A 26,386-nucleotide genomic window follows, 5' to 3' on the forward strand; every position below is an offset into this window, starting at 1 on the left:
TTGTTGGTCCGTGCGTGTCTTTCTGTCTTGCCTGTGTGTCTGCGACGCTGACTGGCTGGCTTCATGTTGCTGTGATGAGCTGCGTTGAACTGGGTTGCCAGGTCTGCTTTGTGTGTAAGCGATTGTGGGCTTACTTGGGCGAGCTTTTGGCCTCGTTTCCATAGACTACGGCAGCGCTTATTTCTTTCCCGTTTGACGTATGTGGCAAAAAAGGTTCAAAACAAACCATCCGGAAGTAAATTGCGAGATGAAATATATAACACTTTTTGATTATTAGAGAACGAGACACATGTGAAGGTGGAAAATTAAATGTAGGAGATTATATAGTTTTGCATGAGCGATTTTTGTAGCAAGTTGGGAGAGAATTGGGCCACTCCTGTGGGCGGGGGGCTGAATAGAACCATTGGGGTTTCAAAAGGGGACGCTCTCTGATTGAGGTGTGAGATGATCCAGGTCCTGTGGGACATTCCTGAGGGTCAGTTTGTGCAGCCAAGGCTCCTATGACATGTAGATTGAGCCATCAGTATGTGACAGAGAGAAGGGCACGAATGTGTCCATTTGTTCATCCAATATTGTAAGTGTGGAAACTGTATAAACAGTAATTGTGCTTCTATATCGACCTATAGTTACTACGTGTGTGTGTGTGTGTGTGTGTGTGTGTGTGTGTGTGTGTGTGTGTGTGTGTGTGTGTGTGTGTGTGTGTGTCTGGTCACAGCACGTTGGTTCAGCGCAGAGGCAGGCAAGACTCCTCTCTTCCTTAAAGTTTCCCCCTATAAAGGCCACCTGAAAGTTACGTTTTAGAAACTTTAATAATTATGCGAACAGCGAACGTTTTGACGTAACATTATCCGTCTGTAATGTAGAAGAAACTCAGCCAATGAGCTCAGATCTGATTCTCTACTATCTCAGGGCTTCTTGAAAAATAAAAAAGCACATGTACATTTGCAGGTATACTGTACCATGCAGAACACATGGCTCATAATGGAGACCAGGCAGGATTCAAACCTGTGAGCTTTGGGCCACGGGACAGTGCCTCCAACCATTTCAACACTACTGTTGCTTTGATTGATTACATTTTATAATGTTGACAACAGTCATGACACACACGGTTCTATGTGTTTCAGAGAGAGTGACTCAAACAGAGGATGTATCACGAACTGGAGCGATTGCTGCTCTGGTTATAATTATAACCATCCTCATCCTGGCTGCACCAATACTGGGATACTGCTGGAAAAAGAAGAAATACTGCTGGAAGACGTGTAAGTCTTGAACTGATTTGTTTGCAAATTTTTCAAATGTACATTTGACATCCACACACACACACACACACACGCGCGCACACACATTTTAATTCTTTATTTGAATCCACAAATTACAATTAATTTACAGGGAGACAAATATAACGGGGTTGATATTTCATGGTCCCTAAGGATACACATGACACCTTCTCCTCCACACAGACAAACTGCCTATGACAGCTGAAACAGAGCAATATTTTGCAAGTTGCTTGGCTTTGCTTTTTGTCATACCAGCAATTGCTAGGCCACTCGTGGTCAGCTTATATACATGGCCCAGGCTTCCAAATATGAGCACAGAGAATCTGCATCTGTACCCAAGGTTTGTTATAATTCCCAGTAGCGGTTGGTACTTCGAGTGCTTATCTTGGAAAGCCTGGTTCATGCAGAGAATACACGTCTGATCTTACTCTTTCATACACAAATCTTGGCCTATCACGAAAGACTTTATCAATCCTATCAATCCAATTATTAAAGATTATGTTTGTTAACAATATGCTTCACTGTTTCACAAAAAGGAGACTTTAGGTTTGCATAATAAGCTTGGATGATACCTATTTTTTTTTCATATTTCATATCGTCCTGACTTTGTATAATGGTATTTGTGGGAAACAGAAAGAAAGAAAGAAAGTGGTAGGCAAGGCAAGGTATGATATTGCCCTCCCTACAATGTTGTGTGTCTAATAGGCAATTACAATACAAGTATTGAAGGTTACGTAGGTAACCACGGTAATATGAGCAAATTGGATCACTCCAATTTGATATGATATATCCCTCGGCGCGGCAGAGGCATCCCATGTAGACTTACAGATTAGTCCTGTGTACCGGGTAATGCATGAAGCTCACTGACCCTCTTTAGTAAAGGCGCTTAAGTCCACGTCGCGATTTTAGAAACGGTAGAAAATACCAAATTAAATTTGAATTTTGTTTTCGTTTTTGTTTTCGTTTTTTTTCTTCATATTAACACAGTTCGAATGTTGAAGAAGGTTTGTATTGCAAAAGATAGTCGTTTTAGAATAAATAAAATAGCAAGATCATAGCAGATCTACAAACTCGAGGTTTCTGCCCGACAGTATATGCAATGTGGCCCTCTGGAGTGAGTGTGGAAATATAGTGGCCCTCTCCATCATCAAAGTTGCCCACCCCTGGTGTAAATGCTTCCTGGCCTGCATCCATTAATGTCTGCAAAAATTGCAGTACAGTCTGGACATTGCAGCTCTCCGGATTGGTCTCATGACAAACCCACACCATCACATTATATACGCTGTGTCGGTAGAGGGGGCCCTGGCACTCTGCAATGTGCGCACGATTCCATCCAGGAGCCCTAAATCAAACCACCTGCGCCTCTCAGGGGCGAGGCCCATAACTGGAGGTGATGTGGATCTGGATGCCACAGGGCCCCTCTGGCCTGCGAAAGCAGGTCTGGTCTCTGTGGCAGCTGTCACGGTGTTCCCGAGACAAGAGACAGCAACAACCTGAACCAAGGACGCCTCGGCCAGTGTGGGGCTATCAATAGCAACTGATGGCCCATCATCTCGACCATGTCCAGTGTCACTTGGATCAGGATAAATGGGGGGAATCCATAAAGCATCGTCGTCGGCCAATCTTGGACCAGGGCATCTAGGCCTAAGGGCCCTGGGGGGTCCATCATCGAGAACCAACTAGGGCATTGAGTGTTGTCCTGAGAGGCAAACAGGTCCACCTGTGCTCTCCCGAACTAATCCCAGAGGTGTTGAACCACTTGAGGAGGCAGACGCCAGTTTCCCTCTCGTGGCCTATCCCTCGAGAGAATGTCCGCTGCAGAATTCAGGATCCCCCAGAACATGCGCTGCTCGAAGAGATGTGAGTTCCCGTGTCATTTTGTGAAGGCAACAGGATCTCAATCCCCCTTGGCGATTGAGATCATAAGCCACAACTGTAGTGTTGTCTGACAGTACCAGGACATGCTGTCCCTCCAGATACTGCAGAAAGTATTGGAGAGCTCTGAGCTCTAACACATTGATGTGTCGACCAGACCATGGCGGGCTCCAGCGGCTGCTGGCCGCCATGCCTCTGAACACTGCATCATAACCGTCAGTGATCGGTGCACACCAGGTCCCGGTCTGCAACTCTGCTCGATGTCGTCCCTTCCATCAGGGAGGACCAGGAGTGTTTGTGTTAACAAACACTCCCTCGTCACCATGAAGCGACAGTGTTTGTTTAGCCTTGAATGTAACCTGTGGGAATTGAACCCCCGTTGCAACGGTCTAAAATGGAGAAGGCTCAGACCCAGATCCTCGTGTGGCTCAACAGAATTTTGCTGTCCCTGACGACTTGCTTTCTCGATGGTGAATAAACCAACCAATCGTCCAGGTAGTTCAGAACCTAAAGTCTCTGGGAAGGCAGAGGCGCCAGAACCGCGTCCATACACTTGGTGAAGGTACGTGGCACCAGAGAAAGCTCGAAGGGGGGTACTGGGTACTTGTAGGCCACTCCCTCGAAGGCAAATCAATTCAATTCAATTCAATTCAATTTTATTATAGTGTCAAATCACAACAAGTTGTATCAAGACACTTTACATGTAGAGAAGAATAATCAAAGGTACTTCCTGTGGAGTGGATGGGAACATGGATGGGAAAATGGAAATATGCATCCCTCAGATCGCGCATGGAGAACAACCATAGGCCCTTAGTGATGGCCTGTAACACGCGAGCTGGGTGGCCGACGACAAAATGTAAGTTTGTTGTAACCCCTCAGAACTGTGACCGACACCCCAGGGGACTCCACATCCTCCCCCAGATTGCCCTTTGGGCCTGGGAGAAGCGGCCGAGATCGGCCGCGCAACAGTCAGGGAGACTGCTGAGGCCACCCTTCTTAGGTTGGTGTCGTCAGGGAGGGGGGCCTCTGCGCCGCTGGTGCCGTTGTTGGTTCCCATTCCCTTCGTTGCCATACCGTTGCCTTGGAGGTTTGTTTGGGCACGGGGGTGGAGGCCTTAGGCACTGCTGAAGGTCAGACGAGAGCCCCTGCCCTGACTGATAGGGTCTCTTAGGAGCAGGTCTGGGACGTGAAGTGGCCATGAACTGCTGCAATGTCTCTCTGTCCCTGCACAGCTTCACTGTTTGCTGCATTATCGTTTCCACCCCTGGCCCAAAGGTGACACCCGGTGTAAGGGGGAGCTAATGAAGGTCTTCTGGACTGTCAAAGGCAAATTTGACTCTGACAGCCAAAGGTGGCGGCGCGAGGACACAACCAAAGCCTGTGTCAGGTCCGCCTGTGGCCAACTGAGCAACTTGGACACCTGAGGACTGTATAAGCAGTATTTGTTATACTTTGAAAATGCACCCTATATAGGTTAGCTTATATGGGGGCAAAAACACTGTATTTCAACACTCACGCCCATTTATCAGCTCTCAGCCTTGTATGGGGTGAAAAAGACTATCTGTGTGCTTGCACATCAACTGTGAAATATAGATATGTTTGCTTCAACTCAGGGAAAAAAACTGCAAAGCCGCGTTAAGCCGACCATACCCAGTTTTCCCAATCTTGTGTAGGGATAGGCGTGGTTCCCCTAACCTGAAGGCTAGCTGGGAGGGCCCCGGTACAAACAGACAAGTCAGAGAAGACGAAGGACAACTATATAATAGGGGACCGAAAACCCTCTACGTGTATCAGCAGGTATACGTGTCGTAGGGGTGTTACTAGGGGTGTGCGGATATATCGTCCGGTGATATATCGCGATACGTTTTCGTGACGATATGTATCGTTTTGGGGGAAAAAATATCGTAAAAAAATATATAATGTTTGCATTTGCTTTTTTTCCCCCGCAATATATTTTCATAATAAAAAAGTGCCATATATCGTATCGTATCGATGTCATAAGCCCAATATCGTATCATTTCGTTTCGTGAAATTAGTGTATCGGCACACCCCTTTAAACACAAACGACACACTACTAGAGGCTAGAATCTAGCTCCTCCGAGCTATGGGAATAGCTGCGAGTATACTTCTGTACACAGAAGCTCTAAATGTCCAACTAAATGTCCACCTAGTCTTCGGATCTGTGCCGATAAAGGAAAAGAGAGTTACACGAGACTACTCTGTAAGTCTACCTCGGATGCCTCCACCGCACGGAGGGATATATCATATCTCTGCTGTTCGGCCGGAACCAGCTAAATCCAAAATGGTAATTGTTCAGGAAATGAAAAACAAAATATATTTTTTTCAGAAAATGAAGAAAACCTTATATTTTTAAAACAAAGCAATACTGCCTCATCAAACTTGGTATTGTGACTTTATATATTATCAGATACTTGCATGTGTCATTATATTATCACCACTTTACCCAAATCCAGTGCAAGTGGAGTTAGGAGGTTTTGTCCATCATTGATAAGAACAGCTGGCAATGGATCTCAAAGCTCACAACACATCACAACGCATTGTGAGCTTGGAGATCAGCTATTTATGGTGAGCGCCATCCTCATATACTATAGATCAAGCTGAATTCTGTACTTAAACAACTTTTATTTTAACATGCATTGTAAACAACCATGGATCTAACTGTTACCACTGTTGTTCTTCTACAGTTGAGTGCAACAAACAATTCTGCCTCAATACTCAATCATGTATTTAACAAAAGCGATCATGGCACACCAACAATAAAAAAATGGCATATAAATACAAAATACATTCATGAAAAATAGAATATTTAGCCTATCAAATCTGTAGCCTACTGCACTAACAATAGTGCTTTAGATTGTCATAAAAGCTGTGAAAGTCTTTTGGCATGATCTCCTTGAGCTCTTGGAGATGTTTGAAACAAACTCCTGCACACACTCATTCTCTGTCCATTAACATTTAAAAAGAAAACACGAGCAGATGACCTTTGTGAAGACACCCTTCTCCTCTTTACTGGGGTGACATCTATCAAACCTTGCACATACATTCTCTTCTCTTCCCAGTTTATGTTCTCCCAAAAGCATTGAAAAATCTTCTCCCTGTCTGCCTCATACAGAGCAGAGCTTCTTGAGAGCCTGAGAGGAGGGGGGAGTTGTTTGTTTTTGACGGACAGTTTGAGGGTCCAATGGAGTTAGGAGTTTTCGTCAGAGGCGCTTTTTAATACTTTTCATATGTTATTATTAAAAAAAAAATTACACAGATGTAGAGGGGGTTCAATAGCGTTGATTTATGGAAAAAAAAAAAAAAACTGAAAAAGGAGTTAGCTGGTCCCGGCTGGACACTGACGATATCATATTGGAATGATCCAATATAGTGCTACATAACTCTGTATCAGTTTGAATAATTAATTACTTTATTATTTTTTTATGCAAACACAAGGCAAGTTACATACTATGCCTTTTGTCAATGTAATACATTGTTTCTTCTATTGCTCATTTTGTCATTGTTTGTCTTGTCGTCATTCTTACCTTTATTTTTGTATTTCATATAACCACGTGATGACTTAACATCCAGCGACCCAGGTAAGAGTTTGTTGTCACAGTGGAACTGTCCAGTCTTGTGTGGTTGTAGAGGCACACGTGTGACTCACCGGAATGTTGAAATAGGTGTAAAGTGTGTTTGTGGTTTCAAGTTGAAAACCACTGCTGTAGACATTCAATACCATTAGGGGTGTGCACGGATATTTAATTAAAGTTTTAAAGGTTAAACAGGGCTGCCCCTACTAACCGTTTTCAAAATAATATTCGGTTATTCTATGAAATAGTTTTTTAATTGAGATATTTAAGTTTTTTCCATATTGCTGTCATGTCTTAATACAATTATGCTTTTAACAAGCAAAATAAGCAGGCTCCGATCACCCAGGGCTCGGGCACCCACGGGAGACAAAGAGTGCCCACTGGGAATGTGCTGCTCGGACGGACGGTTAAAATGTAACGTGTCAGGCATTGACACTAAGGGTTGCCCACCTGCCCCTGGCAGGTAAATAAAACTTGCGGGCAGGTGGAGTTTGCTTTCAGGTTGCCCGACAGCAAGTGCTCGTTTGAGAGGGGACGCAACTGTCTGTAAACACAACAATAGATTTCTGTCTAAACACCTGAACGTGGCCAGAGCTCTGTCTTCTGATCTGTGGAATGTAAAATAAGAGCACTGATTTACCTATAATGTGCTGTTTTCACTGTTGCTACACTTAAAAATATGAAATAACAAGTGTGAGCCCATAGTCATTTCCATAGCTATGTAGGTATTTGGCATAAAAAATGATATGACATTTTTTATCGCACAGCCCCAGAAAGTAAAAAAATAAGTGTTAAATTGAACGGTAATTCAAAATTTACCTATCATTTTATAATGGACAATTTACTTTTCGGGCAAGTGGGCATGACCTTTGGGCAAGTAGAACATGACCTGTACTTGCCCGACGGGCAAGTGCCTCTGTGACCTTAGTGTCAACCCCTGCGTGTGCACTGCGCAGGATGCATGATCGCACGTAATTCAAACTCTCTCTCTGTAATTTTCAACGTCTGATTATTAATTCCTTGCGCCAGTTGTTATTATCTGCCAATAATCCAATTGTACAACTTGAAATATAGCCTACATTCAATGTTTCTCTTTGTCGCTCTCCGCCTCTCAGAGAGAGAGAAGTCTGTCCGAAAATGTCTCATCTCACAGTAAACACTCGAGCCTCTTCATTAAGGTGTTAAACTTGGTCACACAGCTGTTTGTGGTGCTGGGTGAACTGATATGTGAACATCTTTGTACCAACGTTACATGCCAATAACAGAGATGGGAAAAGTACTGACATTCTGTACTCGAGTAGAAGTACAATTACTCGTGTAAAAAACTACTTTGGTAAAAGTAGAAGTAGTCATTCAAATAATTACTCGAGTAAAAGCAAAAAAGTTCAGAGTCTGAAATGTACTTTCTGAGTAAAAGTTAAAGTATTTTTACCGGATTTGCAAAGCCAACTGTAACCTCATATACGTCTGAGGCTATTAAACTAAAAAGATCCACACCAAACACACTGGCCCTCATTTATCAACGCGGTGCAGCCCAAATAATGGGCGTATGGCGAGATCACCGCACCTTTCGGCATTTATCAATATATCCTGACGTGGGCTTCATCCTACCGTACGCTGAAATCTCACGTCTGGTAGAGACCAGTTGTTGACGTTGGCTGCACCCGTTTATTCCATCATAGACCTGCGGATCAGCATTGTCTGACTGTCTGACAGGCATCTGGACACATAATCCACTCCTAAATGTATATCTACACTAAATAAATAATCCCTGTGAAAATATAACATTTGATAAAGTAATTTAAACAAACTGCTTTAACAGTCATTCAGATAAGATTTTAGATCTGGCTGCATTGAAAATAGCAGATCTACAAGCTCACAAGGCAGCGTCGCATCGCGACGCGTTGTGAGCTTGTAGATCTGCTATTTTCAAAATATACGAGTGCTCGGGAGTTTAGACCGGTGCAGCGGCGCTGCTGTTATATTTTCATGGCCACCGGGAGATCAGACATTTAAACCATGGTCCAACACACACCAGCCTTCATCCATTAATGTTCTCTCCAGGCTATCTCTCATTAATGCGGGACGGGACTCGCCCGTCTGACGGTCCGAGTCTCACTGGGAAATGGGAATAGCCTACATGACGGCTTTATTTTAGTGTAACTCGAACGCGCACTGATCGGTATGGGTTAAATAAATTAATACACAAACGTATTCCATTCATGGCGATGTGATTGGTATCATAATATGTCATTCATGTAGGCTACAAGCCTACGTGACAAAGATTGTACCGCTACGGTACGGATTACATGAAAAACACAGCTGGGCGGGCGTGTGTGTGTGTGTGTGTGTGTGTGTGTGTGTGTGTGTGTGTGTGTGTGTGTGTGTGTGTGTGTGTGTGTGTGTGTGTGTGTGTGTGTGTGTGTGTGTGTGTGTGTGTGTGTGTGTGTGTGTGTGTGTGTGTGTGTGTGTGTGTGTGTGTGTGTGAGAGAGGGGCGTGTGCGTATGCGTGTGTGGCGAGGCGATCGGGGGAAACTCTTTCTTATTGGCTTTTGATGTCTTTGGTCGTATTCTGGTTCTTCTTCATGTCGTAAAATCGGGGCGTTTTGAGAATATTTAAGGGCGTGTTATTTAAATGACGCTCGTTTTCAGACGTGAGATTTATCAAAGCTCCGACCTGATGTACGCCAGGATTGGCTGTGTAGGATTCGTTGATAAATGTGACTTCGACGTTGGTGTACGGCCGAATATATGGAAAAATATAAGCCGGTTTATACGCTCCGTTGATAAATGAGGGCCACTGATTTCCAAACTGTGATTACTGATTGACGATTCATGTAAGTAGACCCACCTCTTCAAATCAGATTGTTTTAATCAGCACACAGTCAGCACAGTCATCGTGGAGAAACTTTCCACTTCAAGCAGACACACATGTGTACACTGCACAGTGAAGCTCAAATGTTCAACTTAGTACAAAAACACTTAGTGTAGTAAACTATTGTCTCCTTAAGGAGATACAGTAAAGTATGGTAATACACCATTGTCTCCTAAAGGAGATACAGTAAAGTGACATATGGCTGTGCATTCTAGTCATAGAGAAATTTTCGACTTAAGCAGACAAATGTGAACACTTCACAGCGAAGCTCAAACGTTCAACTTAATAAGTACATGAACAAAAACAATACACTTCCATGTGTAGTACACTCGTCTCCTAAAAAGGAGATACAGTAAATAATAAAGTGACATACCGGTATGGCAGTGAATTCTGTAAACAATATATGGCTGTGCATTCTGTAAACAATAATAAAAGTGCATTTTAAACGTTACCCCATCACCTTCCTTCCTCTTATTTTCCACCCATCTTCTCCTTCCCAATCCACCTCCCGTTCTCCTCTGCTTATTAATTTTTCACCTTCAGGTTCTCTCCATCTCCACCACCCCTTCTACTACAAACTTAGACTCGTAAAGTTGGGTTTGAGTCCATCTGAGAACTACAGTAACACAATGAGGCTACTCTAGAGTCAGCTAGTTGCTCAATGAAATTAGGAACTTTCTGAATTGAGGTAGAACTGTCCATCAACATACTGTAAGTTCCTCTGTGTAGTGTACTTTAGGTTTGCACAGGACACAGTTCATTCGCCAAGAATCGTTCTTTGAGCCGACAATGGTAAACATTTCCCGCAAATACGGCCATGGGTGGGCAATGGCTGGTTGTGGTTGATCGTCTGATTCGTCTGGCTCGTCCTGCGTCGAGTCTGCAGTGTTGACCGTTTCAATGTCACTTTCCTCCTCAGTGTCGCTCATTTTTCTGCCTGGTTCGGTTCCGCAAATACGTGAAAACAACAACACAGCCGGCGGCTTGAGATACGCATGTGTGTGTGGTGGTGGTCTGTGTTTCCGGGTTTATAGCAAGATATATTTAAAGAAGGTAGGGTCATCTACGTCATTTTCGCTATCATGCAATTCCAACCGGCAGATTCGTCGCAACATGGGAGCCAGACTGCAGCCTTGAGTTCAGTGTAATGCATTGGAGTTAATGAGAGCCCGGTGGATCAGCTCATGAACAAAATATATTTCTGAATGACTGGGACCTTTGTAAAGTAATTGCTTCTGGAAAATAAAAGAAGACATATCACACATTGTTTTCTGCTGTGTTGCTTTTCGATGTGTCCACTGTATACGTTTATTGAGCTATCTAAAGAGCACAAAGTACACGATACTGCCGAGCCAGAAACCAGTGTTGCCATGTCCACTTATTATAAGCGACTTTGGGCTTATTTTTCTGTGAAGTTGCGGGTTGCGTTTTTTGGGGCTTTTTTCTAAAGTGTAGTTGATTATTTGGACTTGGGCTTCACAATTTTAAAGTTATTTTAACCAGTGGTTCTCAATTATGTTTATGTCATGGACCCTCAAATTAATATATATGTATTTGTCCCTAACCCCCATCTGAAAATGTTTTGTGCCAGGGAGCCCAGATTTGTGGTGTTTGTTAGTGTTTAAAAAATCCTCAATATTTCACATTTTACTTTTTAAAAATAGCAGATCTACAAGCTCACAACGCGCTGTGAGCTTGTAGATCGGCTATTTATATATATATATATAATTTTATTTTTTCAAAAATGTCCATTTGTCTTCATATATTTTTTTAACTTTTTTTTTTTTTTTACATTTTCCCCCTAATAGGGGGTCGAGGTAGGGTAGGGGGTCCCTGCTCCATCTCCCCATCAGTTTGGGAAAACGTTGAAGACCCCTGGCCCCCAGTGCTTCTTTTGGGCTTGTTTTCCTAGACCTGGTTGCTTATTTCTCTCACACAATCTGGCAACACTGCCTGAGATGATTTTTATACAGTCTATGGACGATACATGCCGCTGTTTAGATGCCTCAATAAAATCATACAGTGTGCTAAAAAAATCCGAATTGATTGGATAAAAACCTGTTATATTTCTTCTTTTATATTCCTGAACCGATTATCTGACAAAGGACACAATCGTTCAGAAATAGTGTTTGTTCACAAGCTGGTCCAGCTGTCTGCCATAGACTTCATTGTATTTCACCAAACTTCCTGTTCCCGTTTTGGCTCCCATGCGCATCAATGGCGTCTGCCATGCAAGCAATGGCGTTGGCCCGCCCCCTAGGCTGTCCCTACATTGTTTTCTAATTACCTTGGTTTATAGCCAATGAAATGTATTAACATTGGCAGAGGGCCAATCACAAGCTGGGATGTAGGGGACCACTAGTAACGCTTCATACGATTGGTGGAGACTGGAACCATCTACGGGAGCTGTTTTTTTATTGTCTAAAAAGAGATTCCTTGGTCTAATATTATTTTAATCGGTGTCATGCATTAAAATAAAAGTAACAAGCCTATTTTGAAAAAGTACTCAGTAGAAAGTACTAGTACTTGTGTTAAAATATAACGGATAAAAGTAAAAAGTTGTCAGAAAAATAAGTACTCAGTAAAGTACAGATACTCGAAAAAAGTACTTTGTTACAGTAACGAAGTACTTGTACTTCGTTACTTCCCATCTCTGCCAATTAAGTATTAAGGCAAGGCCCATGGTGATTTGAGGGACCCGTCACTCTGATCTGCGCAGTGCTGGTCACCTGCAGTGAGTGAATCTAACATACTCAAACTACAGACAGACACTGTCGGTTTGAAAAGAGTTTGGATTACTTGCTTTGATGGGAAAGTGTTGCGATAGAGAAACCACATCCACTATAAAGACCTGGATGTGAATCACCCATGTTACCTCGTACTGCTCGCTGCCTGTGATCTGGTCGATTTGAAGAAATAATCCAGCGTTTACTTTGAGGTGAGGAGGACATGAAGAAAGCATATAGGCCTACATTTTCAATCACAATTGTTTGGCTGAAGATCCATTCTATGTCATGCTATGGTTTAAACTTTATGGGGAGCTGGTCAGCTTCGTTCGGACCGGCTCTGACTTGCGCTGGAGTGACAGCCTAATTGATATGACCTACTTCTGCGCTGCACACTGGGATGATGTAATGAATTATTTAGGAGCAGGTGTGTAAGATTCCAATATAAACATTTTAAATGGCTTTCATATACTCTTAATATTTTTTTCAAATGAGATTTGGCCTGATAGATCGAAATGTGCTCAGTGTTGGCTATTTTCTGGGTGTTAATTTCGAAAAATAAATTAATTAATACATTTTCGACTATTCGAATAAACGGTTTTAGAAATATCGTGTACACATCAGTGTAATTTGCCACTGGGAACATCCCTATATACCATACAAGACATAACATTGTTCAATTGCTCTTGGCCGTGATATGATTGAAATAACATGACTGTGTTCAACAGGATGAGGTTGACGGCTTCACTCCAGAACAAAAAGGTGAGTAGGTTGTTGGCTGGTGCTAACTTTTGTTTACCAGGGCGTACATCCTCTATATCTTATTCCAAATCTATAAATGTACCAGTTGTTACACTACTAATTATGTGGTAATGTAGTGATGAAGCAAGTGACATTTTTGTTGTGATTTCCTCTTGCAAACAGCATCTTTTGTGATCCAGCATGGGGGACAGTTGATTGAAAGGGTTTCCAGAGTCAAGGATATCGTAGAAAGTCTACAAACCAGAATCCAACCTGACAACTATGGCAAGATTCAAGCTTCAAGCACCCAAATTTGGACGTTGTATGTAGAGGAGCTACTACCAGGGGGAACAGAGAACAAGATCAGAGAAGCATTTTACGATGCTCTTAAACAATACGAACGTGACCTGTTGAAGTCGCTTGGTAAGATCAAATGTACTACTAAGTGACCTTTCTTTACACATATGCACGCACACGCACACACACACACGCACACACACACACACACACACGCACACGCACACGCATCAGGCAGGTAGTGTTATCTTCCCTTCTTCCACCACGGAAAGATCCGACATTTGTATTCAGAGCTTGAACACTTGATTGCCTTGTATTGCCAGCTAAAACGAAAGTGAAAGTGCATGCACATTTGGAGAGAGAGAAATCAGATCTTTTCATGACATACTTCTACAGGCAAGACAGCAGTAAACTAAATTAGATTTCATACTGTAGGATTAATGAAAGAACAAGTCTTTGAAATTCCACCTAAATTGTAAGTGAAACATGAGTCTTTCAGATCAGATGGATTGATAGAGTGAGTATGGCTCTGGCTGCCTATCATTATGCATGCATGTGCTCTGTGCACCCGCCGCCGCCCGACGCTTGCTTTTCACCCTATAGCGTTTGATAAAATAATAATACAATCATAATTGATACACCAAATTAACATAGACACTTCACAGATTAGAGAGAACTTTTAAGTATAACAACTAGTCCATACCTGGGATGCTTACTTACTTACGCCTATTACTCTGGGGCTTAGGCTGTATACAAGAGTTCTCCAAGCATCTCGGTCCTGAGCCAACGTCTCCAGCTGTCCCCAAGTGTGGCCCATTTTCTTGGCATCTGGCAGTCTCTGCGCCAGGTGTTTCGTGGCCGACCTCTCTTTCTTTTTCCTTGAGGGTTCCACTTGGGGGACTGTCTTGTGGTGTTTGAGGCTAGTTTACGGAGAGTATGGCCTATCCATTTACAAAGCCGTTAAAGGATCTCTTTCTCTGCTGGTTTTTGGTTGGTGCGTTGCCACAGTTCTTTGTTTCTGATGGTGTTAGGCCAGCGGATCTGGAGGATTCGACGCAGACAGGTGTTGATGAATGACTAGATTTTGTTTGTGGTATTTACAGTGGTCCTCCATGTCTCAGCACCATAGAGTAGGACTGACTTCACATTGGTGTTACATATCCTGATCTTTGTTGTGATGGCCAGGCATTTCGCGCTCCAGATGTTTTTAGTTGGAGGTAAGCTACCCTGGCCTTGCCAATCCTGACTCTCACATCAGCCTCTGTTCCACCCTGCTAGTTGACAATGCTGCCAAGGTAGGTGAACTCATCAACCTCCTCCGTCTTCCAGCATGATGGATGAAGTGCTGGCAGAGTTGACTCTCAGGACTTTGCTCTTCCCTCTGTGGATGTTAAGACCAAGGCGAGCTGAGTTAGTTGTGAAAGTGCTGGTCTTTTCCTGCATCTGCTGCTGAGTGTGAGAGAGAAGGGCCAGGTCGTCCGCAAAGTCCAGATCATTAAGCTGCGTCCACATTGTCCACTGTATGCCATTTTTCTTGTCTGCTGTGGATTGCTTCATTACCCAATCCATTGAAAGCAGGAACAATAATGGCAATAGCCAGCACCCCTGCCTCACTCCTGTTCGTACGCATAAGGCGTCGGTGAGTTGGCCCTCATGGATCACCCTGTGGGTTCTCTGCCACTCCGTAGTGTCTGAAAAGCTTCCAGAGGGTCTCCCTGTTAGAGCTGCCTTTTTTTCTTTCCTCTCCTCAACCCTCTTCAGTGACTCTGCTGATATCCACGCCTTGTGGTTGTCTTTCTGTGGGACGAGCGCTACTTTGCAGGTTGTGGTTATGGCTTTCTTTACAGCCTTCCACATCCCATCAATGCTTCTTTCCTCCGCTCCTTCATCTAGCTCTTGCAGGGTCTGGAGCTTGTTCTTTAACTTGAATTTCTCTGCTGTTGTTTGGTCTCTTAATAGTACTGTGTTTTTTGTCACTGGTTCTTCTCACCTGTCCAGTTTCTCCGTAACTTCAGTTGAACTTTGGCAACCAGAAGATGGTGGTCTGATGCTACGTCGGCTCCTCTTCTGGCCCGTACATCTTAAAGGGACCAGGTGTTGCCTTTTGTCGGACCTCTACCCTGAAACCTGCCTGGCTTGGTTGAACCTGCCAGGGGTATGACCCCTGCCGGTATAGCCCCCAGGGTCACGGAGGCACACAAGCCTCCCCACCACGGCAAGGTAGCAACACAGGGGGGGTAACCGGGGATGAACACAGTCAAAAGTATTTGCAGACTTTGGGTTATACACAGTAGCCTATATGCTTAGTTAAACTTTGAGAAACCAAGTTTGTTGCAGTCTCTTAAGAATGGCATTGATTAAGCACAGCTGGTGAGACAGACAGTCTGTGGCTATGGGAGAGAGAGTTGTTAAGAGATCAACCTGGGATGGGCACATTATTAAATGAAATACATTATGTTTTGAGGCATGTGGTCCGCGGACCCCCGGTTGGGGTTCACTGCACTAAGCTGTTGTGGTAAGACGACAGCCGTCTGAGTATTCCTCTGACTCGTTAGCTACTCCCTGCCTGTAGCACAGCGCAACGCTCACACACACACACACACACACACACACACACACACACACACACACACACACACACACACACACACACACACACACACACACCTGGGGCACCATGACTTCCTCACGGTGTGCATATACTAATGGTCAATGGCCGTGTGCAAGTGCAGAGCAATAGCTTAAGTCACTGAAGAGAGCCAAGCAAGACAGACAGAAAGTGTGTGTGTGTGTGTGTGTGTGTGTGTGTGTGTGTGTGTGTGTGTGTGTGTGTGTGTGTGTCTGACTGACTGACTGACTGACTGACTGACTGACTGACTTTCCTAAAATTATCTAGGAAGATTGCTTAGGAATTGGCCCAGTATGGCTTAGTTAAACTGCCTGTGTCCAAACATTTAAGATGTGTTCCAGAGACATCTTGATAGTCTTGGTAAGTCAAGGGGTAAAATTGCAGATACACCATAGCTCCCTTAATTAACATACTGTATGCACACTCCCCCCCCCGGTGCTAAATATGCTGGCTTACGTGTTTTACGTGTTTGCGTTCAGTGATTCCGCATAAGATGGTGCCGTTTTTAGTGGCACTCTGTCTATTTCTTCTAAGAAATGTACCACTTGGTGGAGTAGACCTCTTAAAAACACAAAACTGTATGTGTAACTCCGTGCCATTAGGGGGGGATATCCCCCCACTTGAGAAAAAGAAAGATTTTTTTTGTGTGGATATGCCACGGTCTGTCAACTACTAAAGACTTACTAATTAGTCTATCTACTTCCTGTAAGTAGACTTAAAACATTTTGTATTCTATTAGTCAACATATTAGTTGCTCTTATTGTTAAATCCCCCTCGTTTTAGAGGAAGTCTGATTTCTGTTGGCCAAACTATCCTGACGCAGCTGACGCTAATCCCAGAATCATGACGCATGCAGCAAACAGAGAGAACTAAATCCATTCACATTACAGTAGCTGCGTTTACATGGACCTTTCTAATCGGGTTAAAACAAGATTTAAAATCAACCAGATTGAAAATCTCCATGTATACACCTAAATAAACCCGATCAAGCCCAACCCGATTAAAATTCTAATCGTGTGCAGAGGGGTGGTCTAGACCTTTTCACAACCCGATCAAAAGGACATTTCTTCCATGTATACACCTTAACCCGATTAGTATCTGATTAATATGTTCTTTCTGCGCATGCTTCCTGGCCATTTATTGGGGCACTTTTTATTTTTGCAACTAAATTTGTGATGTTTCACTACATTATTTATTTTATATAGGCAATTTGTTTATCTATCTATAAATGCATGGAATATGTGTGTGTGTGTGTGTGTGTGTGTGTGTGTGTGTGTGTGTGTGTGTGTGTGTGTGTGTGTGTGTGTGTGTGTGTGTGTGTGTGTGTGTGTGTGTGTGTGTGTGTGTGTGTGTGTGTGTGTGTGAAGGCAGTATTCTGTAGTCTGACGTCTGTATAAGATAATCGCAACACACATAATTGGAGCTCTGACTTGACTTCATCTGGAGCCATCTCAACCAGTCCACGTCACTTTGGGAATGATTGCAACCTCATGCTAAAGTTTTGCTTCCAAGATAATTAATTTCCAAAAGCACAACTTTTTCGCATTTATGCTAAATAAATATGTTACGTTATTCATATAATGTCAAAAAGTCCGGGACATCCTCGGGAACATTCCCATAGTGCGTTCACGCACACCAGGTCAGGCTCACAACGGGATCCACGGGGGTGCGGTTGCCATGCGCTACTTATTAAAGTGCTGTTATTATTAATCAGAGGAGAGAGAGAGATGTGCGGGTGCGATACGATTCTAATGTGTCCGCGACTTGACTTGACGTTACCCTGTCCTGCCTACACTTTCTTTCCTGCAGTGGTGGGAAAAGTACTCAAATTGTTTACTTAAGTAAAAGTATCAATAGTGCAATGCAGAAATACTCTGTTACAAGCAAAAGTCCAGTAATCAAAATCAGAGTAAAAGTCAAAAAGTATTGGCATCTAAATATTATTAAAGTACCAAAAGTAAAAGTAGCTGGTTATGTAGAATGTCCTGTCTAAAATGTGTAAAAGTATTTTGAAAATAGCAGATCTACAAGCTCACAAGTGTTGTGAGCTTGTAGATCAGCTATTTTCAAATAACCCAAGTCTAAATAGGGCTGAAGGGGTAAATGTATCTTTTTTGTAATAATAATCAAAATCTACAAAGTAACTAGTAACTAAAGTTTTCAAATAATTGTAGTGGCGTAAAAGTGCAATATTTGCCTCTGAAATGTAGTGGAGTAGAAGTAAAAGTATAGCAAAATGGAAATACTCCTGTAAAGTAATAAAATACCTCAGATTTGTACTTAAGGTAAGTTACCTATCCACTTCGTGCCTCGTAAGGCCTTTCTTAAGGTAAGTGGTAAGTGATTTTCTTTGGTTAAAGTAAGTGTTAAATAGCTGTATATTCTGATAGTACTCATTGCTATAGAGTGAGTAACAGTCTCTCCAGCTCTCTCTCCAGCTCTTTATTAAACAGAAAATGCATGTTCAGGTCAGGATACCAATTTTATCCAATCAGGATAGAGAACTCAGACAGGATACAGATTAAACAAGTGAAATTAGGACTGATAACACAAAGAAATGAGCATGCAAAATTGGAACTGGAACACTTATTCAAATTAAGCTGTACTCTCTTCTGATTGGCTGAAATGTTGTCACCTACCTGCAAATGTATTTTCTGTTTATTAAAGAGCTGGAGACATGGAGACTCATGTTACTGAACATACACTCTATATAGCAGTGATTAGGTACCATCAGAATATTGTGCTGTAACCTTTCAACAAAAACGTTTTTATTTTTAAGCAAAACATATCACTTACCCTACCTTTAAGTACAGTACTTGAGTAAATGTATAGTTACTTTACACCACTGCTTTCCTGTGCGTCTTTGACCAACCAACCACAGTACCACACACACCCCCTGGGTAGACCTGTCTGTTATTGAGCTGGGGTCTATTTCACGAAAGCGGAATTAAATTATCCAGGTTTGACAAGCCTGCGCTGTTCAGCCTGGTTTATTCAGTTCCACGAACGCCAAGCCGGGCTGAGAAGTAGCGGCTTTGTCGAGCCAGGATCGTTAAACCAGGCTGACTGTGCGTTCACATATTCCTATAAAAGACCATGAAAGTCGAAAGCATAATCCTTGAACTTGACCAATCATGGAGCCCAAAACCAGAGCGGCGTTCTTCTTTGTGGCTGAACATCAGCACTGCAGCAGCTCATGGAATCATACAAGGAAGTAAAATGTTTAATAAGCAAGAAAGGAAACACGGCCGCAATAAATACAGATCCAGGGAGAAAGCGTTGACCCCCGACAGGGGTCCGGGGGGCCGGGGGTCCATGGGGGTCCGGGGGTACACAGGGGTCCAGGGTCCCCGCCCCCCCGTGGACTCCCGGCCGCCATGGGGACCCCGGACCGGTCGCCATAAGAATTTCTTTTTTCGGGCTTGTAGATCTTCGATTTTCGCATAAGAATTGAATAAGTGTGGAAAAACTCATTGGTTTACGATTGGAGTCATTGGAGTAACAGCTATTTCACAAAACTTGAAGAACAAGGCACTGGATTAATAAAGCTTGGCTGTTAGCCTGGTCCGGACCAACCGGCTAACTTCACAGCTAAATTGCCATGGTAACTGAAGCAGGATTGCTTCAATTTTCTTTCGTGAAACCGGATCATGGATAGACATATCCAGGTTTACTGGCTAAATTAATCTGCCGAGCTAACTCAGCTTTCGTGAAACCGATTCATGGCTGATCCTGGATAATTTAAGCCAGGATAGCCGATTAAACCCGGTTTATCCCTAATCCAGGTTTCGTGAAACGGGCCCCTGGCCAGTAACTTTTTGTAAACGCCACCTTGTCTTCTTTGTTGTGATCTAATGAACAACCGAGGACTAATGCCATCATAAATAGCCTAAGAAACCACCAGCACAATATCCCATATCATTCATCAGTTAAATAATAATGGGACTGGGGTAAGGGAATATAAGAAAATACGCAATTTTATAAGTAGCCTAAATATTAGGCTTGTCCATGGACCATGACATGTAGGCTATTAAATTCTTATGGGCCGCCAGGCCCATAAGAATTATAGGCTAGGGCTGGCTATGTGCATTTGCATTATTTATTATTATTATTATTATTATTATTATTATATGAAGTTACTAATGGATACAGGGAAATGCAATGTATTTCATCATTTGCGCCACAAAACAAAACAGGTCTATGTATACACCAGATCAGATTAGATCACATCCCATGTAAACACTTGATCCAAAACCTTCAATCGGGTTTATTTTAATCAGATTGGAAGAAAAGTGTCCATGTAAATGTGGCTAGTGTGTTACATTGTAACGGTTTGGCCGAATGCAAAATGGTCCGGGTTGCCAGACAGGCGTTTCACCTGACAAAATGTTCAATTAACCAGCTTAACCACTACATAAGGCTGTGCAAGAAGTGTTTGTGGTTAATACCACCCTCTTCCATACACACCCTATAAATCCCCACTGTAACACACACACAATCATTTGCAGACACCAGAGATTTCCGTTCAACGTAACTGCATTAATAAAGTTCAAGTTCAGTGCAGTTCAGGTTATATGTCACAGTTCAGTTTCACACACAGTTCCCGTTAGGTAGGTCTAAGCCCAAAACAATTTCCCACATAGACCGACGGGTCCCCATGAACCCGCACAGTACCAGGTTGTAAGAAAAAAAACTCTGCTCTGCCTCTGTCTTGTCCGCACGTTATTACTCACAGCCCGAAAGTTTGTTGGTTAAATCCCCACTCCTACTCCGACGATCTTAATGATCCCCAGAGCAAATGCGTCTTGTCAGTGTGATCCTCCAATGAACCTGTATCCTTGGCTCCGAGCAACCCGGTCCATGCGACAAAAACATAACTGTGGCTACAAACAAACAAACAAACAAAACAACCCGCGGCAGCGAACAAAGGCAGCCAGAGACGCCAACTCTACTCAGGCAGGTAGAGTAACGTCATTCAATTCATAAAAGCCTGTGCGGCTGGGCAACGTCATCACGTGAATGAACTGAATTCACACATAATCAGTGGGCTGTAGTGGCGATAGTCCGCTAATCGCCACAACAGGTGTAGTGTTTTGTTGATGTGTGTGTGTTCACACTCTTCTTTTTTATTCTCACCAGTTCAACTAAAAGACACCAACCAAGGTAAGTTGTGTGTGTGTGTGTGTGTGTGTGTGTGTGTGTGTGTGTGTGTGTGTGTGTGTGTGTGTGTGTGTGTGTGTGTGTGTGTGTGTGTGTGTGTGTGCGCGCGCGTTCGTGTGTGTGTGTGTGTATATGTGTGTGTGTGTGTGTGTGTGTTAGCATTGTGTAAATAAAGGTGTTTTAAGGTGAAGTCTCTCTCTCTCTTCCTCTCTCTGATGATTATTTAACTCAAATATGAACTATTTTTGTCTCTCTCCCACTGTCTGTCTGTCTGTCTCTCTCCCACTGTCTGTCTGTCTGTCTGTCTGTCTGTCTGTCTGTCTCTCTCTCTGTCTGTCTCTCTGTCTCTCTGTCTGTCTGTCTAAAGGAGACTATCCTGGTGTAATGACATCACAGGAACCAGATGAAGCCAGTGAACAGATACACCATGGTCAGTGTTTTGTGTGTGTGTGTGTGTGTGTGCGTGTGTGTGTGTGTGTGTGTGTATGTGTATGTGTATGTGTGTGTGTGTGTGTGTGTGTGTGAGTGTGAGTGTGTGTGTGTGTGTGTGTGTGTATATAAAGTGCTTACCCCATGGCTACGGATGTAACAATTATGTTCAGGTCCTCAGAAGTACCCGTATATTCCGTATTGTTCAATACAAATAATTTCAAACCGATCGGTGGCCATTTTCTCCGAATTTTCTCCACATGCTTTCAACTACGTGACCCTATCGTTGGGAGGTGTATTTGAGGTGCACTCTGATACAGTATAACTCTTTCAGGAAATGGCCACCGATTGGATTAAAATGTTTTTTTTTTATTGAACAATAGGACGATACGGGTACTTATACTCACCCGAAGTGAATTGTAACATCCGTGGTCATGGGGTAAGCACTTTGTATTCGAAAATGTGTAAATGGTGAAAGTGCAAAAAACTGGTTGAAGTCAAGTTTGAGGGCTAACACACATGGTGAATGTCTGTGTAGACTGTTTTTTTTTCTTTCCCTCACAAAAGTGTCCCGAGGCACCGGTGGCACTTTTGCACTGTGTATGGATGACACGAAAATTTGACATAATGAAGTATAATAGCAATGCAAAGGGCCACACAGGAATTATTATACTCTGCTGCAAGTTTAAGTCCGGAATTATAAATTGACTTGAGTAAAAGTACAAAAGTATTTGCATCAATAAGTAAAAGTACTCATTATGCAGAATGTCCCGTTTCACAAGTTCTCACCAGTTTTCAAATAAATATTTTGAAACTAGCAGATCTACAAGACATGGTGAGCTTTAACAGCTTGTAGATCTGCTATTTTCAAATGGACGAAATTGTATATAGGGCTGAAGTGGTTAATGTATTGTAATGATAATCTAAATCTAAGAAGTAGAAGTATTAGGCAATTAGAAATACTCCAGTTAAGTGAAAACACCTCAAGTACTGTACTTAAGCACAGTACTTGAGTAAATGTACTTAGTTACTTTCCATATTTAATTGTAAATAGGCTCTTGATCTTTTTGTGGGGTCCTACGTACGCATATCAAAATGTCAATGAATGAATCACTCAATCAATCAATTATGGTTTGTATTCTGTCCTATTCAAATTGTGTGTCGGCCAATGGCCAATTAACTCTCCGCTTCATATTTTGACACGATAAAGTCAAGTATAGCCTACTGTTTGTTGATTCCAAACAGTGTATATTCAAAGTCCTCTGTATTGACAGGAATACAAGAAGCGTCGGCACTTCGATGTTCAATAGGCTATTTTTGTCCCAAAAATATACATTATTAGGAAAATGAATAAATGTGAAGTAGCCTAGGCCTATAGGCCTACATGATTTGGATATACGTGGTACATCATTATCAGACCTACATTTATCCCTCAACGTATTGTTTATGCCCAAAATGATTGGATAACTTTAGACGATGCGCTCTGTGCTCAACCTACTAACCTACCCTGCTAGTCTCAATGGATCTGCGCTCAACAGTGCAACCTAGAGCCAGAGTTGCCTGCTCCTCCCCCCCGCTCCCCCACACAGAGTAAATAAATAAAAAAGCCCCAAAACACACTCCCCCCCATTCTTTTCGCCGACCGAGCCCGCCGGATATACCTGGGGCGAGCGTGTTTTGGGACGAGGCGTTCTTGTATTCCATCACACCCATGCACTGGCTTGTTTACAAGTCGAATTTGGGGAAATAAAATAATCAGGAGCTCAAAAACATAATGAGAGGATACAAGAGCTATCTGTGCAAAAGCTGCAAAGTGTACAGATTTAAGCAAGTATTTTAAAACAGTGAAAGCTACCGAGGAAAAATATACAGAAAGTGTTTAGACGACTCAAACTAGCGACCACGGGAGTCGCTAGTTTGAGTCGTCCAAAGTTTGACCAAAACCGAAGGTATTGAAGAGGAGGACCTCCACCAGAACAACCTCCTGGACTCCAACCAGTCTGGGTTCAAAGTGGGTTACTCGACCGAGACTGCCCTCCTGGCAGTGACGGAGTCGCTCCATGCCGCTAGAGCGAACTCTCTCTCCGTCCTGATACTCCTGGACCTGTCTGCAGCGTTCGACACAGTGAACCATCAGATCCTCCTCTCCACCCTCGAGGGGATGGGTGTCTCAGGCTCTGCACTCTCCCTGTTTGCATCCTACCTGACGGGTCGCTCCTACCAGGTGATGCTGAGAGGGTCTGTGTCAGAACCACACAGACTCACTACTGGGGTTCCCCAAGGCTCGGTTCTGGGTCCTCTTCTTTTCTCTCTCTACACTACATCTCTTGGTGCTGTCATCCACTCCCCATGGCTTTTCCTACCACTGCTATGCCGATGACACCCAGCTGATCCTCTCATTCCCCCCCTCTGACACACAAGTGGAGGCACGCATTGCTGCTTGTCTAGCTGACATCTCGGAGTGGATGTCGACGAACCACCTGAAGCTCAACCTGGACAAGACCGAGCTGATGTTCCCCCCCGTGGAAGGCTGTCCGCACCGAGACATGGCCATCACCATTGATAATGCTGTGGTGACGTCAACTCGGACTGCGAAGAATCTGGGTGTGATCTTGGGCGATCAACTGACGTTCTCGGCAAATATTGCATCAGTGACACGGTCCTGCAGATTCCTCCTCTAAAACATCAGGAGGATTCGCTCCTTCCTCACGGAGAAGGCAGCCCAGGTGCTCATCCAGGCTCTTGTCATCTCTCGCCTAGACTACTGCAACTCTCTCCTTGCTGGTGCTCCGGCATCTGCCATCAGACCTCTGGAGCTTTTTCAGAAAGCTGCGGCTCGTCTGGTGTTCAACCGCCCCAAGTTCTCCCACACAACTATCCTTCTCCGTTCTCTACACTGGCTCCCCGTAGCGGCTCACATTCAGTTTAAAACCCTGGTGCTAGCCTATAGGGCAGTGAAAGGAACAGCTCCTTCTTACCTCCGGGCTATGGTCGATGCTTACACCCCTGCCCGACCACTTCGGTCTGCCACATCGGGGCGACTGATTGCCTCGTCACTCAAGGGTCCTTCTGGTCGATCTACACGCACGGTCACGACTTTTTTCTGTTCTGGCCCCACAGTGGTGGAATGAACTTCTCACTGATGTCAGGACAGCAGAGTCACTGCCCATCTTTCGCCGCAGGCTGAAAACCCACCTCTTCAGGAAACACTACCCTTCCTCTTTGCCTGGCCTACTTGTTGTTAACTAGTTGTACGAACTCTTGTTTTATTGTTGTATTGTTTTATTGGATCTTGTTTAGTCGATACACTTATTTGTTTTAGCGCTTGCTCATTTGATTTTGCTATTTTGTCTCATCTGTTTAAGAAAGTAGGTAGCTGATATATTGTACTTTTACCGTAGCGCTAGGTATACTCTTGGTTGCTTGTTTTCGTAGAAAATGCACTTAAGGTAATTAGTAGTTTTGTTCCCTACCTATGTTGAATGCACTTATTGTAAGTCACTTTGGATAAAAGCGTCTGCTAAATGACTGTAATGTAATGTAATGTAATGAGGACACAGATAATGTTGCGGTCATCAGAGGAGAGACAGCGAGCTCCACTTGCGACTGCGACGGGTCGCTTCGACGGCTGTCTATCTCGTCGCAACGGGTGCCCATCGTCGCGGGTGCCTGACTCGTCCCGACGGGTCGCCACGGGTGCCCATCGTCTCGACGGGCGCCTGACTCGTCGCCACGGGTGCCCATCGTCTCGACGGGTGCCTGAGTCGTCGCGACGATTGCCCATCGTCTCGACGGGGGCCTGTTTTTGTCGGCGTTTCTGACTTCGTCGCGACGATTGCCCATCGTCTCGACGGGGGCCTGTTTTTGTCGGCGTTTCACCCGTGCGTCGGAGAACGGGCGCTCGTGGTCGCATCTGCCTCTCTCCCTCCTTCCCTCCTTCCTATGTGTGTGCTCCCCCCCCCACCCGACCGCCTCCCCCTGTGGGGACCTTTGGGGGGGGGGGGGGGGGTCCCCTTGGGAATCCCTTTACGCATGCCTTCATTTGTCCCCGTGAATTAGGGCTGCATTCCCTAAGTTAACTTTCAATTTTATTGCTTCCATTATTTTAATCCAGTAACCATATGTTGCATCACATTTTATCGATTGATATAACTTCAATAACCTCCGGAAATAAGGATTTTTTTTATTCGATTTGAACGTTTAATGGCCTATTGAAAAGACAAGTGTTTCTTTTTTTTTTCCTTTTACGCACGAGACAGAGAGAGAGAGAGAGAGAAAAAGAGAGAGAGAGGGGGGAGGGGAGAGAGAGAAAGAGAGAGCGCACGCACGCAGACGGAATGTGTTCACGCTCGTCCTTCTGGGGGGTCCCCGGGAGACCCCCCCAACGCAATAGATAACACAGAAATCACACTATACAATGCATTTACATTCAGCCGATCCACGTCCCCTCCAAGGTGAATAAATAATAATTAAAGAATAATAAATAATATTATCTATCTATCCATCTATCTATCTATCTATATGTCAAGGTCATTACCAAAAATAGCCGATCTACAAGCTCACAACGCCTCACGCTGCGAGGCGATCGAGCTTGTAGATTGGCTTGTAGATCTGTCTGTCTGTCTGTCTGTCTGTCTGTCTGTCTGTCTGTCTATATCTGTCAAGCTTTTTGCCAAAAAGAGCCAATCTACAAGCTCACTACGCTAGGAAGACCCCCAAGAATATTAGGCTAAAGTTAGCTATATGTACAGTACACGTTGTGTATTATTATGTTACAACATGCA

General features: G+C 43.7%; 1 protein-coding gene across 1 annotated transcript in view; it reads left to right on the forward strand.

The window, feature by feature from the left end:
- Nucleotides 1-3,546: 3,546 nt before the first annotated feature.
- Nucleotides 3,547-26,386, forward strand: part of LOC308081385 (uncharacterized protein) — a gene marked incomplete at its 5' end in the record, with an annotated part of 143,138 nt that continues 120,298 nt past the window's right edge. Inside the window, 7 exons of the mRNA XM_080457759.1 lie at nt 3,547-3,622; nt 4,074-4,189; nt 4,385-4,534; nt 13,075-13,108; nt 13,271-13,510; nt 21,153-21,176; nt 21,541-21,603. Of these exons, the coding sequence (XP_080313885.1) occupies nt 3,547-3,622; nt 4,074-4,189; nt 4,385-4,534; nt 13,075-13,108; nt 13,271-13,510; nt 21,153-21,176; nt 21,541-21,603 (703 nt within the window). The remainder of the gene's footprint in view (nt 3,623-4,073; nt 4,190-4,384; nt 4,535-13,074; nt 13,109-13,270; nt 13,511-21,152; nt 21,177-21,540; nt 21,604-26,386) is intronic.

Source organism: Gymnoscopelus braueri, assembly GCF_963280865.1.
Source record: "Gymnoscopelus braueri genome assembly, contig: SCAFFOLD_43, whole genome shotgun sequence".
Classification (NCBI taxonomy): Eukaryota; Metazoa; Chordata; class Actinopteri; order Myctophiformes; family Myctophidae; genus Gymnoscopelus; species Gymnoscopelus braueri.